The 16099-nt window shown below is 36.8% G+C and overlaps 1 protein-coding gene across 1 annotated transcript in view; it reads left to right on the plus strand.

Annotated features, from left to right (window-relative positions):
* CIT (citron rho-interacting serine/threonine kinase) overlaps window positions 1–16099 on the plus strand; it is a 75009-nt gene that overhangs the window by 30202 nt on the left and 28708 nt on the right. Inside the window, exons 17-24 of the mRNA XM_026075203.1 lie at window positions 1105–1245; window positions 1621–1746; window positions 5525–5620; window positions 7015–7131; window positions 7574–7683; window positions 10569–10743; window positions 12190–12387; window positions 14642–14695. Of these exons, the coding sequence (XP_025930988.1) occupies window positions 1105–1245; window positions 1621–1746; window positions 5525–5620; window positions 7015–7131; window positions 7574–7683; window positions 10569–10743; window positions 12190–12387; window positions 14642–14695 (1017 nt within the window). The remainder of the gene's footprint in view (window positions 1–1104; window positions 1246–1620; window positions 1747–5524; window positions 5621–7014; window positions 7132–7573; window positions 7684–10568; window positions 10744–12189; window positions 12388–14641; window positions 14696–16099) is intronic.

Below are 16099 nucleotides of genomic sequence, written 5' to 3' on the forward strand. Positions count from 1 at the left end.
GCGCTTTGTTTCGTACTCAAAAATAGAATTAGTCATAGCATGGGGGATGATAGGGAAAAGGGGGTGGGAGCTGGTATCTGAAATCATTGGTGTTCTCAAAATGCTTTTCTGCTCTTGAGACGTGTCAACAGTGTTTATTTTTACAAATGAAGCTGAGTCAGAACTGGAGTAGTGTAGACAAATTCTAATTTGAAAGGCCAGTTTAGGTATACTGTGTGCAATGCACTGGTCTCTTACTTTTGAAGACCAGGGCTCAGATCTTTTCAGCTCACTAGTAAAATATATGTTGGACTCAGTTTAGTCTCCCAGTATACTGTTTTAATTGCAAAATTACTTTCCCATTCAGTTATTCACAGTAAATAGGTTGAACAGTAAGGGTTCACAACAGAAATAAAAAACCTTAGCAATGTAAGCTGAAGGAATTACATAATATCTAATGTTGGTAGTTGTGATCAGTCTGTCACTTAAGAAGGCACTGTACGAACGGTATGGAAAATCCTTTGTTCTAGACGATACACTTCTCTTTTGGGGTCTTTTAGCAGAAAAGAAAGGGCTTGTCATAGTAATACAGTGAGAGAGCTTTTTCAAACTTGGCTCCCCACTAAAGAGGGCTTTTTTCAGGATTAGCAATCTGGAGTATGTATAGGGAGGCCTAACTATATAGAAATGATACTTCTAATATTCCAAAAAGTCATGTTTTACTTTTTTTTCCCCCTCTTTTCATTAATTCTAAGAAATTATTTATTGGTAAATCTAGTGTTTTAGCAACATTATTTTGTGAGCCCTTTTCTGGCATTTGAGCTGAATTTGGGGCTAGAGTTTACCTTCAGTACATAGAGACAACTAGAAACTTCTGGTACAGAAGACAAACATGTAGTTCTCTTGCATTTCCAAGTATTTGTCAAACAGGAATGAATCATCTAACAGAAGTTAAAATTTGGGTTCCCATGGTAGTTGTAGGTTGTCTTAATTTTAGACTGTTAGACCAAAGTTCTGTAGCAGTTTTATTCAGGATATTGAACATCTTGAGGTTATGAACTTTTCATGCTGCAAATTTTTGTGTGTGTTTTTCTTATAATACTTTTTTTTCTGCTTTGGACCTAGGCTGTGAAAGCTAGCTCTGAAGCAACTGAACTTCTTCAGAATATCCGTCAAGCAAAGGAAAGAGCTGAGAAAGAGTTGGAGAAACTGCAGAATCGGGAAGATTCTAATGAAAGCATGAAGAAGAAATTGCTTGAAGCAGAGGTGAGTGGAGAATGTCTGTCTAGAGTAAATTAGTTATGGGGATGTGTTTAGTTTTAGGAACCCTCAGCTGGATGACTGTGAATAGCTTGTATTCCTGTAGTAACGCTTTGTAGGAAAGTGATGTTAGACATTAATCCATTTTTAATTAAAAAATATATTTTTGTGAAGAAAACTCAGAGAGGCTGATTTTATTTTCAGTGAGGACTCACTATGGACATGTGGTTAGGATAAGGGATTTGATGCATGAGGAGGATTTCAGATTTAAAAGACAACCACATACTGATTGCTTCAGCTGACTTTTTCCAGAGACTACTTATTGCTGTGTGATAATCCAAAGTTGGTTAGCCTAAATGGTAATTAATAATTGCTCTGCAGGAACGGCGCCATTCTCTGGAGAATCAAGTGAAGAGGTTAGAGACTGTGGAACGAAGAGAAAACCGTCTTAAGGAAGATATTCAGACTAAATCTCAACAGATTCAACAGATGGCAGAAAAAATTCTGGTGAGCAGAGGTGAAAATGAAAGATAAAGGGTAAGAGTTTGTAAGAAAGGGGTAGGAAAGGAACAGAAGACATAGAATTGCATAGAATAAGGTGGAAATTGTTAGATAAAGGGATTGGTTTCATGTACCACTCATACTGGAAATAACTTGAGTGCTCAAGGTACAGTGCTCCTGTACCTGTAATCTTAAGACTACTTTAAAATTCTAGTTGCCTCAGTGGGAGCGCTTTTAAGTCAACTTAGTAATATTTAAATTAATTACCTAATGTTTGTTTCAGACATAAAACATTTTCAGTACAAGGTTCTGCAACAATAAAAGCATCGATATCTAGCTTTTAAACTAAATTGCAAAGGAATTTAGAGGTCGGATCTACTTGAAATGCTTACATTTTGTAGCAGAGTGAAATTAGTCATCTAAACTGTTCTTCTCCAAAGATAATATTTGTCAGAGATCCATTTTCACCCACATACCTTCTCTGTTGGCAATTTCTTGTTTCTCTCCTTGTTAAACCTATTAAGTCTTTATAGTTAGTTGGTACTTTAGTCTACAGTGAACTAAGCAGAGGGTGCTTCTAACACTTTTACTTCCCTGGGACAGGAAGTATGATCTTACAGTGGAGTAATTAAATTAATTTGTGTTTCTCATGAATTCTCTGTGTTCCTAATGCCCTTTCAGTAATGGACTTTTCTGCATTACAGCTGCAAAGGTGTCAGTTCACAGGGGAAAGGGATCTTTTTAATTTTATTATATTGCCATTCTCCAGTCCTGGGTCATGAAAGCCAATATATTTGTCTTCTGGGCAGTACACCTCTAAAGAGGCTGCTCAAGAATATGAATTATAGATTTGTATTATGTTGTTCTATTGCATCAGCAATGTTTTGTTAGAATACTTTTGACAGTTTCTTAAAGTGGACACATAAAAAAGTGTAGAAAGAAAAAAAGTGTTCACTGAAGTTGTGAAGACATGGCAGACCTGATAACATATTGTGCAAACTTAATTTTCGTAGCCAAAGTGAAGGAAGATCAGTTAATGTTTAACAGAAGGAGCATTATGGATTTTATCTACTCTATTGGTTTTTGGATGTAAGGTTCAATAAAGTTAGATAAAACTGTAGCCCTAAAAAGGAATAGATATTTGTCACTTTTTCTCTTTGCTTTGTTTCTTTAATGGCTGCTACCAGGACAGCTAATGTTTTGAACGTGTTGGAATATATGATAAGGTCAAAAAGATGGTTCTTTTTATTGATAGGAATCCTGAGTATAGACAAACCTGAGGAAGGCCTAATGGGAATGTGTAAATAATTGTATTCAGAATCAACAGATGACCCGTATTTGTTCTGAGTAACAGCTGCATATGTAGACTTTAGGATCAGAACATTGGAGCACTGTCTCAAAAAAGGTAGAATTAGTCTTTCATAGTGTTCTCTCCTTCAAACTGTTTTGATAACATGAATGCATGGTAAGCGGGAGACTATGGCTTTGCTGGGCACAGAGCCAACTTTATATTTAGAAATAGTGTAAAACTTTGAATTGTTTCGTAAGCCTCTTGTGTATATTTGGGCATTGTAGCTCAGCTTTGATTACATTCTCGGTGGAGGAAAAACTGGAAGGGAATGCAGAAATACCTACTAATTGTTTTACTCCATGGGACATGTTTTGCAGTTTTTATAGATAATTTCCAGAGAGTTCTGGCAGGATATTGGGGAAACACAAAGGTATTTTATAGAAGAGGGCAAACAGGAATTGAAGAAATAATCCTACAGGGTCTTTCCTAGTCCCCTGCAGCTCTGATTTGGAGAGCATGGAGTAATGGTTTACTTTTAAAAATTTTTTTTCTCCACTTCTACTCCTCTTCTTTCCCTCAAACTGATCTCTTTAAATACTTGACTTTTCCTGGTATAGAAAGGACAGAAAGGACAGCAAATAAAATGAATGAAAATAGGCTAGCTGAGAGCTTTTTGTGTAAACATCTCTCAGGAATAGCAATACCCTTCTTCTAGGAGGGATTTTTTTGGTGATAGTATATAAGATTGTGATGTATGATGCCTGAATTGCTTTTGAGAGATCACTTAATTCTGAAGCATGATGCTGTTTGGATTTGATCTTTGTTATTTCTATAAGAAGTCTCATAAGGCCCTGGAGGAGGTGGGGAAGAAGGAATGAAAGCATAGGAGCGAAGATATCCTGKTTTTTTTTTATGTTTTTGATGAAAAAGCTGAAAGCAGATATAGGACTTGTAAGAGAAGAAACATTTGAGAGATCTAGCAGTACCTGAAAAGACCTGCTGATCTGCCTGTAGAGAACTGAATAAAAGCTAAGAAACAAGTTAGAGAAGTTACTTATTACTGCTTGAAAGTGTAGATCATTACTATGATGGTAACAATGACTGAAAGTTAGAGCTATATAGAGAATAGTAAACGAGAACTGGAATGGTAAAAGATTACCTTTTTAAGCCCACACGGGCTTTAAAGTGCCACTTCAGACACTGGTGAAGCTTCTTCTGCAATATGAGCAGCCTGATGCTGGTAGCATTGAAGCTGCTGTGCTGATCTGGTTGTCTGATTCATTGCCAGGACCTAAAACGTGTGGGCTTTCGGGGGAGGTAAATTGTCCCTCTCGTTGCTGGGAGACATATTTCAATTGCAAAAAGCAGTAATCTCCATTCCATGCAGAAGTGCCGGGTAATAGGCATTGTGGATGACCTACTTCTGGTGAACTTCCTATTTGATTTTTACCTCTGGAAAAAGAGATTTATTGCAATTACTGGAGCAAAGAAGTCTTTGTATGTTTTCAAGATGAGGAAGGTCAGAAAAGAGGGTAGGAAGTGTGCTGAAGTAGAAATATCAGGAAATTTTCCTTCACTGTGCAGTTATAAAGGCAGGCAGGAGACCTGGAGGCATCCCAAAACTTGAACTTATCTATGCAATAGTCAACCTGCTGGTAGTGAACTATAGATCTGGACCTGCCTGTTGTTCTAAAGAAATTGTTGCAATGGCAAATATGGCAATGAATGAGCATAAAGTTCTAAACTCAACTCTTGAGAGGTGTCCTCTTGAAAGATGTTTAGAGATATATTCTCAGTAATATATTCAGACAACAGAATGTTCCTCTTACCAAAATAGCTAACTTCTGAAGTGCAGAATTATTTAAGTCCTTACTGTGCTCAGCTCAAACTATCCATGTGAGATAAAGTGAATAAAAATATTCTGGTACCATCTACCATATATATTGCATCCTGTACTTTTCACTTTCAAAGCAATTTATTAATGGTTATCCTGACAGCATTCCTCTGAGGAATACAGCAAAGTAAATACTATTCCCATTCTGTGAATGTAGAATGAAAAGCGTAGATAGCAAAACCCGCTTTATTGAGACCTTCTGTGAGAGAGCTTGTTAAAAATATGTCTGAACTTCCTGCAATGCCAATGCAGCCATGAAGTGTTTATAACTGCTTGTTGTCACAAAACATCCTTGGCCCATCTTTGGGAATACTTTATTGGAAAAGAGACGTTCTTACTTGGAGGTGTATATTGCCAAAACCAAAGATTTCTGTCTCCGCAGTTGTAGAGTAGATTGGTCTGCAGCAACATGCAAAGCTTAAAATTGATAATGTGCTGCTTTCATAATACTTTTTCATAATGACAGCTATGGTCTAGAGATTTTATAGTACGAAGTCTTAAAATATGAGAATGAATGAACATTTGATACACGTACAATACACATACAAAGAACTGACTGTTTCCTTGTGTGTCTGAATATGAATCCCTGCTGTCTTTAGGAGCTGGAAGAAAAGCATCGTGAGGCTCAGATCGCAGCACAACATCTGGAGTTGCAGCTGAAACAGAAGGAACAATTCTATGAGGAAAAACTCAAAGTAAAAATATCTTTTTATCATTTACATACAAATTCTTATAGGTAGAATGGGTTCAGGGAGAAACAGTTGCCTTTAGGCTCCATTTGCTTTGTCTTGTGAGTTGCCTTCTTGCTTCACCACTGCTGAAGTGTTATTCAGAGAGCTTAGTGAAATCTGAATAAGTTTTCCTTCTAATCTGTGCCATTGTACCTTATCTGTTGTTTAACACTGTATTAAAGCACGTGGCATTGGAAGTCAGAACTATAGGAATCCAGCTGTTAATTGTAACTTGACCACTGTTAACTAAATAATTCCTACTTAATGCTGTTGGATTTCACATCTTGAAAAGGCTTTCAGTTCCTACCATTGATCTTCTAATTTATTTAAGAGAATTCACACAGCTTACCCGGAAGTTTTAAATTCAGCAAATACTACAGCATTTCTGAAATTTCATCCTCTTGGAGCTGTAACATCTGCCAAGAAGCCACATAAAACACCCACTCTGTTTTTGTCTTTTCCAGGGTAGCATAAGACTTTAATAAACAGTTAGAAGTAGAATTATAGACACCATCTAAAATTTGGAAGAGCAAGCTGGGAAATGGGAGTATGTGCTCTACTTAAGGATTTTTCTAAAGAACCTACAATAGTCAGCCAGTGCATTTTGTAAAGGTCTTTGTTTCTAGTAAATATGATCTGTTTCCAGCTCTCTTTGTCTATTATGTTTACTTAGGGCTATACCTCTACATTTCACTGTAAATTTAAGAGGATGTAGTATTTAAGAGAAGAAAAGAAATTTCTGTGAGAGAAACATGAAGGAAAAATAGAAGAGGGTTTCCTGGCAGATTTTAGCATGTGATAGTATTCAAGAATGAGAGGAGAATGACAGAAAACAGGAAGCTCAGAGGTAGATGTTGGGAAAGGAAAAATGTTGACATAAAAACTGGAAAGAGGATAGGGACCAGGAAAGGAATTAGAAGAAAAACAGAACCCATGTGTAATGGGGACATATGATAGAGGTTTTGTAGGAGAAATCAGGAAGCCAGATGAAAGGGATACAGGATATGGGATGGATATCACTGGAACAGTAAAAGGTATCCTGTGGTGTCCAGGCTTTTCTGTTGCATTAGTCTGGGATGTTTCTTGGACAGTTTATAGGGCCTAAAAAAAAATAATCAACAATGGCTTCTGTCTTCATAAAATTCCATCATTAAATTCAGTCTTCAGGGTGACTGAGAAACATTCTTTTTTGAGTTTGATGTTCCAGGTATTTCGTGCCATTGCATGTTGGCTCTACTTTTGCTTGAGATATGATCAATTGCTTAATACACTCCTATTTTTCTTGATGATTTTCTTTTTGTTTGCCCTTTGCTCAATAAAACAAAGATAAATTAAACAAAAGAAATGTCTTTATATAGGTGCTGGAAAATCAGATGAAGAAAGATCTTGCTGATAAGGAAGCACTTGAGAATATGCTGAGAAGACATGAAGAAGAAGCACGTGAAAAATGTAAAGTCCTGGCTGAACAGAAGGCGGTATGTGTAGCTGAACTGGAAATCAAAGCATTTTAAGAGTAGCTTTTGAGACTTTGATTTTGAGCAAGATAGTCATCTTTGAGGTTTTGCATTGCTGCTGAGTTGTGTTGAAGGAAATCTACTGATTAATAATAATTTTAAAAGGCTTTTTTAAATTTAAGATATCTTCAAGAACATTTCCTTAAAAGTAGCCAGATAGCTTGTTGTGTACCAGTCATGTAGTGCACAGGTAATATAATAGCTGCTTGCCTCAGTATTAAAGCAGTAGAAGAACAGTTGTAAATGGTTCTGATATTTGCATCTGTGGTGCTCCTTTGTTTCACCGTTTGATGTTTATTCTTTTATTTGTTTCTGCACAAGGTTTTGGAGACTTTTTTTTTTAAACATTGCCTTTAAAATCACTTTGGTTGTGCGATCTCAAAGGCACACTGCTCTGTTTCAGATGATCAATGCCATGGATTCAAAGATTAGGTCACTGGAGCAGAGAATAGTGGAACTGTCTGAAGCCAATAAGCTGGCAGCAAATAGCAGCCTTTTTACCCAGAGGAACATGTAAGTATAGCAACTGCTAGCCAACTGGTCACTACTGAACAGCTCTCAGGAAAATTTATTATCTAAACCTAAAACCAGTTCTTTTCTGCAGGTCTGCTGTGCTCCTCCCTTGTTTTTATCATCTGTGATGCAAAAATGTGCTCATTCTTCAAATAGTTGTAGTTCAATGCTTATTGTGTGTTTTCTCAAACATGACTAGTAAAATTTGGTTGTATTGCTATGTTTATTTTGGAGCCTTTCCTGAGGCTGGTTCTTTATGCAACTTTACCAAATGTGTTAAATGAATCCTAATAATTTTAAAGTCTGAGATACCTCTGGAGGGACATATATTCCTTTTCAGAACATATGTATTGCTAATAGATTTGTATTTCCCTTGGTTCCTATGACAGCTACTTGATGTTGAAATGGAAAACTTTAAATACTTTTCCTTCACAAATTTTCCTTCCTATCCTATCAGTGACAAGACAAGTGAGAAAACTGGATTTTAAGCCAAGAGTTTTCCTGCAAGTTTTTGAGATGCTCATTGCAAGTGTGAGACAGTTGCTTCCTGAAATGGGCATAAGTGAAATGAAGTAGAAGATATCCCAGCTTCATCTTCGGAATTCTGCTTCAATTCTTGTTTTCTTCCTAATCCGGATAGCACTTTCATATATTTCTACTGACTTCTCCATTTCAGCCTCTCTTTAGTTCTCCTTATCAATGACCAGTGTAATAGTCAGTTCAGTGTTTTGGGAATCCTACTGGCCAAGATCTAACATGATCCTGAATCACTGTGCAATCAGCAACTATTTTGCTGGTGAATTATTTTTGTTTTTTAAACACAGAGCAAACCTTGGACCTTTTGATCTTCTGTATCAGATCTTTCCGAGTGCCTGCTTTGTATTTTAACTAAGATTCCTTATCTTTATAGAGCTGTTTTTCGTTCCTAAATGACTTAAAGACATCCTACTTCAAGTATAGGAAAGAGCACAGATTGTTTGATGTGCAAGATAGGGCTAATGTAGCATATGCTGTTACTGAGTTAAAAGATTCATTGAGTTTGGCTGTCTGCAGAAATGCTTTTGGTGTCTGTCAGCTGCTGGATGCAATGTTAGATAGTGTCTCTGTGGGCAGTGCTTGGACAGATCCACCTGTAATATTGAACGGAGTCAAGCAAGGATGAATTTTGATAAAGAATTGCTTTGTTTTGTTTTGTTTTTCTTTTCAGTGCTGATTATGCCTCCAGCTATGTAATGGCACTAATTTTTGTTATATTTCAAATATCTGGCGAGTTTTTTTAACCTGAGCAGCCAAAAATATTCACAGAAATAGCTGAGAAAGCTAATTACTGAGTTGCTTTATACTCTGGTTGTGTATACTCCAGATGACCTCCAGTTAATCACCCAGGAAATTTGTTGTGGAAGCAAAAGCCATAACTTGCCATCAGGCTGAAGAAAACAGTAGTAGTCTCTCAACTTGTCCCTGGGAAACATATGTAAGGCCTAGTGTCGCAGTATTGGTGCTGAACTGAGTGTAAAACCTCAGCTCTGCTGGAATTTTGTCAGATGCTATTCACTGAAGAAGTAAACGCTTACAAGAACTAGAAATGAACATTCTCCAGATAGCTGCGGTAAACTTCAGTACAGTTTTTTCATGACATAAAATTCCATGTTCTTTGTCCTGTTTCTTTTATTTCTCAGACTGTGAAAAAAGCAACGTTTGACAGTGTGAGAGAACTGGGAAAAATGTAATAAAGGCAGCGATAAACTCAGATAGATAGTAGGTAGTGAAATACAGTGCTACCCATTAATACCTAAGGAAACTAATGATTACCAGATTCCTGAGCAGATAGCCCAGTAAACTGTAGGAAGAGAAATAACACCATTTGACAGTTCTGGCTGCCAATAATCTGTTGAGGTAAATTTAAAAAAAAGAGAAAGGGTGTTTCTGTTTGCGATGCACAGAAATGTGAGTCAGAAGAATTAGGTTCTATTTCTAGTTTTGTTAAGTCTTCCTATTTGTTAAGTCTTCCTATCTTGGGCAACCCACATAATTTTTCTGGGATAGGATTAATAACAGCTTATCTCACAGTGAGCTTCTTAAAATGTTGGTTCATTAATATACGTAGAGCTTTGTGAGGTTCCTAAGTGGAAAGCACTATATGAGGCAGAATTTTCAAATGAATGATAAAATGATTCTAGGAATTGTAAATAATGTAGAAAGAGGGTTTTTTTTATGTGTTGTTTTAATGGAAGTATCCATTTCAAATTCTTATGATAATAACTAATTTTTGCCTTTAGCAGGTGTTACCAGCTCTCAAAATTCTTATGAGCACAAGTAACTATTTTTTCACTTTATAAATTAAGACTTTGATCAGAGACAACAAAACTTTGCTTCGGTGTAGACAGAGTTAAAAACTTGTCCTAGATCCATTACAACTTATTAAAAAAAAATAAAATCCCTAAACCTTAGAGTTGCTCTCATCTCATGGAAATATATTGTGTGAAAGCAACTATTCTTAGCATTTTTTTTCCTATATGGAAATACATATAACAAGTCATTGGTGAAATGAACAGAATGAACTGTAGCTTGGACAGTGCTGTAGATTACCATTTAGAGAATTYATTTTTCTGTGCAACTTGCAAATATATGAAATTTCAGTGTTCTGGGCATGTATATTGGTGAATCCACTAGTATATGAATCTTTTGCAGACAGCAATAAAGAGTTGGGTTTTTTTTTTTTCCTCCTTTACCAGCAAGTAGAATTTGGGCTATGAAGAGCTAACTCGGGTCTAACTGTTTTACTTAACAGGAAACTTGTAGTGTATTGTTTCCTACTTAACCCCAGTGAAAGGGCACACTCTAAGGACATTTGGAGTTTGTTTCTTATGTTTTTCTTCTATCAGGAAAGCCCAAGAAGAAATGATTTCAGAGCTCAGGCAACAGAAGTTCTACTTGGAAACACAAGCTGGGAAGTTAGAGGCCCAGAATCGAAAATTAGAAGAACAGTTGGAAAAAATGAGTCACCAAGACCACACTGACAAGAACCGCCTGTTGGAGTTGGAGACTAGGCTACGAGAGGTGAAAATTTGGGTTTAATCCCTCCAGACAAACTTACTCAAAATGTGGTACATTCAAGTATTATAGTGAGAACTAGAATTAAGTTGTCCTAGTTCTATGTGCTTTAAATAATGGTATTTTAAGGTGTATTACTTTATTTTGGCCTAGTGATGCTTTATTTTTCCCAGGAGTTAAAAAAAAGATTGCTCATTGGAAGGAGCTAAGAGTAAGTAGTCAGGGTTTGTCTTTCTTAGACCTAACAAAATCTTAACTTTCAGATTATTTAGCTTTCTTAGAATTGCATTTACTATTTTTTGTACAGTATCCTTATAATATTGTCCAGCTAGAATGGTTGTGGGAAAAAAGCTTATTTAGGTACAATGACCAGCTTAACTGCAGACTTAAAGATTCAGTTTATATTTTATTGTAGAACAGAAACCAAAGGACACAACAAAAATGCTTTAAGAAAATAGGAAACATGCTGCTTTGTGGATGATTTTCAGAAGTTTTCTGGAAACCTAACAGTAATAGAAAATATGCATTTTGAAAGATTTGTGAGCTGTGGTTCATTCTTTGTTTTTAGTTTTGTGTCAACTAGTTTGGATCCACTTCAAATCTTCTTTTACCTTCTCTAGTCTCACTCCACTGGTTTTGAGCTAAGACTGAAATCTTATCTTTAGCTAAGGGGGTTGGATGACCAACATACGTCCGTATTTGACCAGAAGTTGTTTGGGACCAGTATAAGGTTTCTGGCAGACTTGTCCCGCATCTGCAACACAACAGACAGATTCACATGCAATAGCAGACAACTCGAGGAAAGTGCTAAGGTTTGCAATTGATTTTGAGCACTGAGATCTGTTGTGCTGCTTGTTCAGTTCTTATCCATTTCTGGAAGTGACATGTTTATCCCTGAACATGGTGATATTTGCCTCAAAAAGATCTTCAAAAGAAGCCATTCAAGTAAACCTAGAGCCAGGAGATCTGGTCGGTATATTTAAAAAGAATTTGAAGGGAAAATGAAGTATGAAAGTAAATTGCAAAATGTATATGATGTTTACATAGATATAAAGATTGATATTGATGTTTATTCATAAAGATTCTCAGATACAGTGATTTAAATTTTAGTTAGGGAAGATCACCACAAACTACTTAAACTTGCATTCTTTTGTATTAACATTTGATATGTAATATTTGTGTCATACCTGGAACTAGTCTTGTACCCTTCTTTTTATTTCAAAATGCCATATTTCTTTTGGCCTTTTTCAAAGCAAACCAATAGTTTTTAGGCAGTAGACAAAGCTGCATCCTTGACTTCTTGGTGACTTAAACAATCTGTCAAGATGTGATTTTGGGGTAGACATTGCCATGTTATCCTAAAATAAGGTTTGAAATGAGATTACATTTCCTGTAATTTCTCAGTTTCTATATTAGTAGCTCATGTTTGGACGCTGCTTTTTCCTTCTTCAGGTTAGTCTAGAGCATGAAGAACAAAAGTTGGAACTGAAAAGGCAGTTGACAGAATTGCAGCTGACGCTCCAGGAGCGTGAATCTCAAATTACTGGGCTGCAGGCTGCACGGACAGCCCTGGAGAATCAGCTCCGTGAAGCCAAAACTGAACTAGAGGAGACTACAGCTGAAGCAGAGGAGGAGATTCAAGCTCTCACGGTGAGCCCTAAAATTGGTACTATGAGCCGTATCTACAGATTGGAATTATGTAGGTGCATGTTTCATAATAAGGTTAATATTGATTTATACTACTTAATTTTTAATTTTCAAAGCAGAACATGAATTGTGCCTTGTTACTGATAGAGGCGGGAATGACTAAAATGTCAAATTTCATCTTGTTACCTTTAACCATATGACTGCTTCCTAGTGGCGATTCATTTGTGCCAAAATTGATTGGTTCTTTGCAACAACATTATTACTTTGTGGTGGAGTGAAAGTTGCCTCTGTAATTGTTATTGTTAAGAATTTTACTCTCTGATTTCCTTATTTAAATAATCTCTCATGAGTTTGAAAGTACTTGGTGATCATAAATATTTTGGCGATTCCTTTCTGTCAATTTTCCTGCTTTATACTTATTTGAAAGAAACAAAATTCCTAGGAAAATAGTGTCGTTAACACCCTAATTTTATTATGGTGCTTATTTCATTAAAAATTGTCACGTGTGTATCTTGCAGTCTCTCGTTAGGTGTGTGAATGATATAAAAGAAAAAAGGTCAATTAAAACTCCCCCTTGTTTTTTCTTCTCAGTAAATGGAATGCTAAATTATATGCTGCTGGTTGCTGTCTCTTGAGTGCAAAAAGATACTTTCAAACTGCTTGATTCTAAGTAATATTTTCTTCATGACGGATTCCCAGGGCTGGGGGGGAGGGAGTAGGGAAGTATCTGACCTGCTACTTTGGCTGCCAGCTAACCGTCACTGAAGCAGCCGTCTCCAACGACCTCCCAATCCCGTCATGCTGAAGTGTTGAAAATAAGCATTCACTAGCTCCAGGGGCATTTGATGGAAAGAACCGTTGTTCTGAATATTTCTGCCAGTGCATCCCTTTTTAGAAGGGATGATGGGCTCAGCTGAAACAGGTGCTCGTATTGTACTGATGCTCTTGGACAGGCGGAAGGGAGAACCGTTCCCTCGGAGTTGTTCTAAAGCAGGTACCTGCTGGGAAAGCGCAGCAGCAACATCCATGCTTTAGAATAACTGAATAATATATGACATCAGTTTCTTTTGCTCAAAACTGAGGTCGTCCCCTCCCAGCTGAAAGCTTTGCATAACAACCAGTATCACTGCTAACGGGATGGTGATGTGCTTGATATCTTTACCTACACCACCAATGAAACAGATGAGTGTAAATGACCTGCGTTCACTCAGTTATTACTTCAATTTTTCTGGCAAAATGGTAGTGCTTTTGGACCAGCTCTTGTAGGAGTAAGATACAGCATCTCCAGATCATTTTAGTCTGGTTCAGTGGGCTCGGGGTATTTCTGTTTTGGAATTTTTTTTTATATACTTTTTTTATTTTTCATATTGCCTGTTGTGGTAAGATAACTTTTCAGCTCTCATATTTGACGTCTGCTAAACAGTTTTTCCTGTTTAGTCTCTTGGCTATAAGGAAAATGTTCTGAATAAAGAAAGGTGGCTGGACGTGCTAGTGCACTAGCCTTTCATTTGTTAAGGGCTGAGATAGCATATGACATTAGACACTTGTTAAATCAGTTTGACAGTCTGAATGAATTTTGAGAGAGGCCATGAGGCTGAAACAAGAACTTTTGCTTTGTCATGCTTTGCTTGTAAATTAGGAAGTAAAATGGTGCATGCAATACTGCATTCTTTAAAATAAGCGTTTGCACTTTTCAACACTGGATGCTGTCTTCCAAAGAATTGATTATTCTGTTTCATTACTGATTCTTGGAGAGGTTCAGGATTAAATGGTACTTTACGGTAGGATTCAGGTAGATTGGCAGAGCTGTTTGGGGTAGCTTGCACAATATTTCATTGTAGTTTTTCTTTGCAAGCATTAAATTGTATGCAGTATTTATTTTACATGAAATGCAAATCTGGATATGGAAGTGAAAACAACTCAATTAATTTTAAAAGTCAAGAATGTACAAACTTMACATTGAATTGATATGTCTTCTGGTGACCATTTAAGATGGAACCTTTTACATAATTCAGTTTGTGAGTTTGTACATTGGTCTAAAGTAGTTCAGAATTGGGAGCATGAGTATATTTTGATTAAGTAGGATGTGACTTTTGCTAATCAGTTCTTTGCCACTACAGAGTGCTTTCATAGCCTGCAGCATCTGCCTTCCAAACTTTGCTTGCTGGTAGATTGTTCTGCAGTTTGTTTAGCAACAGCTGTTGGATTCTAATTCTAATGTATGAAAAATTGATGATTAACTTCTTACCTCCTTTAGGCACATAGAGATGAAATCCAGCGTAAATTTGAAGCCCTTCGTAATAGCTGCACAGTGAGTATTAAATACGGATCATTGAATTATTTTGAAATTAAGGATAAGAAAGCAAACAATTTACTCRTTTACTCCTTGATGACACTAGATCCTAATGTAGACTTCTGGCTTCAAGGAGTTAGCAGGAGTTAGACTGATTGGATTTGATTCCTTCTAGGCTTCAGGTAAACCTCAATTTAGAGGTTTTATTCTGATTATGAAATTGACACTGTTCTTCTTTTTGGAGAAGAAAGTAAATTAAAATATCTCATTGCAGTGCAGCTAATAAGAATGGTGTAGCAGCTGCAAAAAATGGTTGTGGGTAAAGATTTTTTCTGCTCACAAGGAGAAGAAAAGATCTACCTGTCCAAATCCTGAGCTGCATTGTAGATCTAGGTCAGAGTGGAAGAGCGTTCATGCTCCTCTGGGTTTTAAGGAGGACTTTAACACTGTTTGAAGAGAAGAGAAATTTTATCGGTCAAATAATACATTGACATGTGGTCATCTGCTCAAGGAGCGGAGTGGACTTAGGATCTTAACTTGCACCTTCTGTTGCTTGAGATCTTTTGATATGTTTCTACATTCATTTCATTCATCTAGGATGGATGTCCAAGGGGTTGTCTGTCACTAGGGATTCTTGCCAGTTGACCCTATCTTCAAATTTATTTATGATGCTTGATGGAGAGCATCTGTCTTCCAGTGATGTGAATTATAGAAGTGTTGAATAAGGGCCACAGTCCTCTGGATGAGCATTGGTTGCAGACCTCTCCAGACTTCTTCTACCCCACCCTGTAAGCAGGGCTTAACTGCTGGTTTTTCTCTCAGTCTTGGTTGTTTCCCACTTCCAATAATTTCCTCAAAAATAATTTTCCATGCTGCAGGATTAGTGACAGGTACTAAACAGGTATCAAACATACAAGATTTCATCCTTCAAAAATATCTTTTCAGGATAGGAGTTGTTCTGTTTTCCTCACTTGCTCTTTAGCATTAAGCAAGGCAATTCTACTCTGCTCATAGAATACATTGATGTGAAGAAATGAGTAAGCAGAGCTTACCAAAGAGTGTCAACCTTCTGCTAAAAGAAATTCTGCAAAAGAAACTTTACTCTCTTCACTTATTCAGATGGATCCTCTAGCTCCATATGTGTTATCATGTATCCTACATCCACAGCTATCTTCTTTTCTTTCCTTTGTTTTCTCTTGCCCTGCATTCAGAATGACAGCTTTCTATGAAAATGCTTATGTGATCTCCATGCAGGCAAAATCCAGCTGTGTGGGAAATCTATAGCTTCTTTTTACTTCGTGACAGGCTGCCTTTCAGAAGTTGTAATTCATTATCTGGTAGCTCCTTGGCTTTGTAAACATGGCCAAAAATCTCCAACAGTTAGGAGTGACCCRTAAGATTCTGAGAATGTTGGGAGCTTTG

Source organism: Apteryx rowi, unplaced genomic scaffold (genome assembly GCF_003343035.1).
Source record: "Apteryx rowi isolate R43461 unplaced genomic scaffold, aptRow1 scaffold_40, whole genome shotgun sequence".
Classification (NCBI taxonomy): domain Eukaryota; kingdom Metazoa; phylum Chordata; class Aves; order Apterygiformes; family Apterygidae; genus Apteryx; species Apteryx rowi.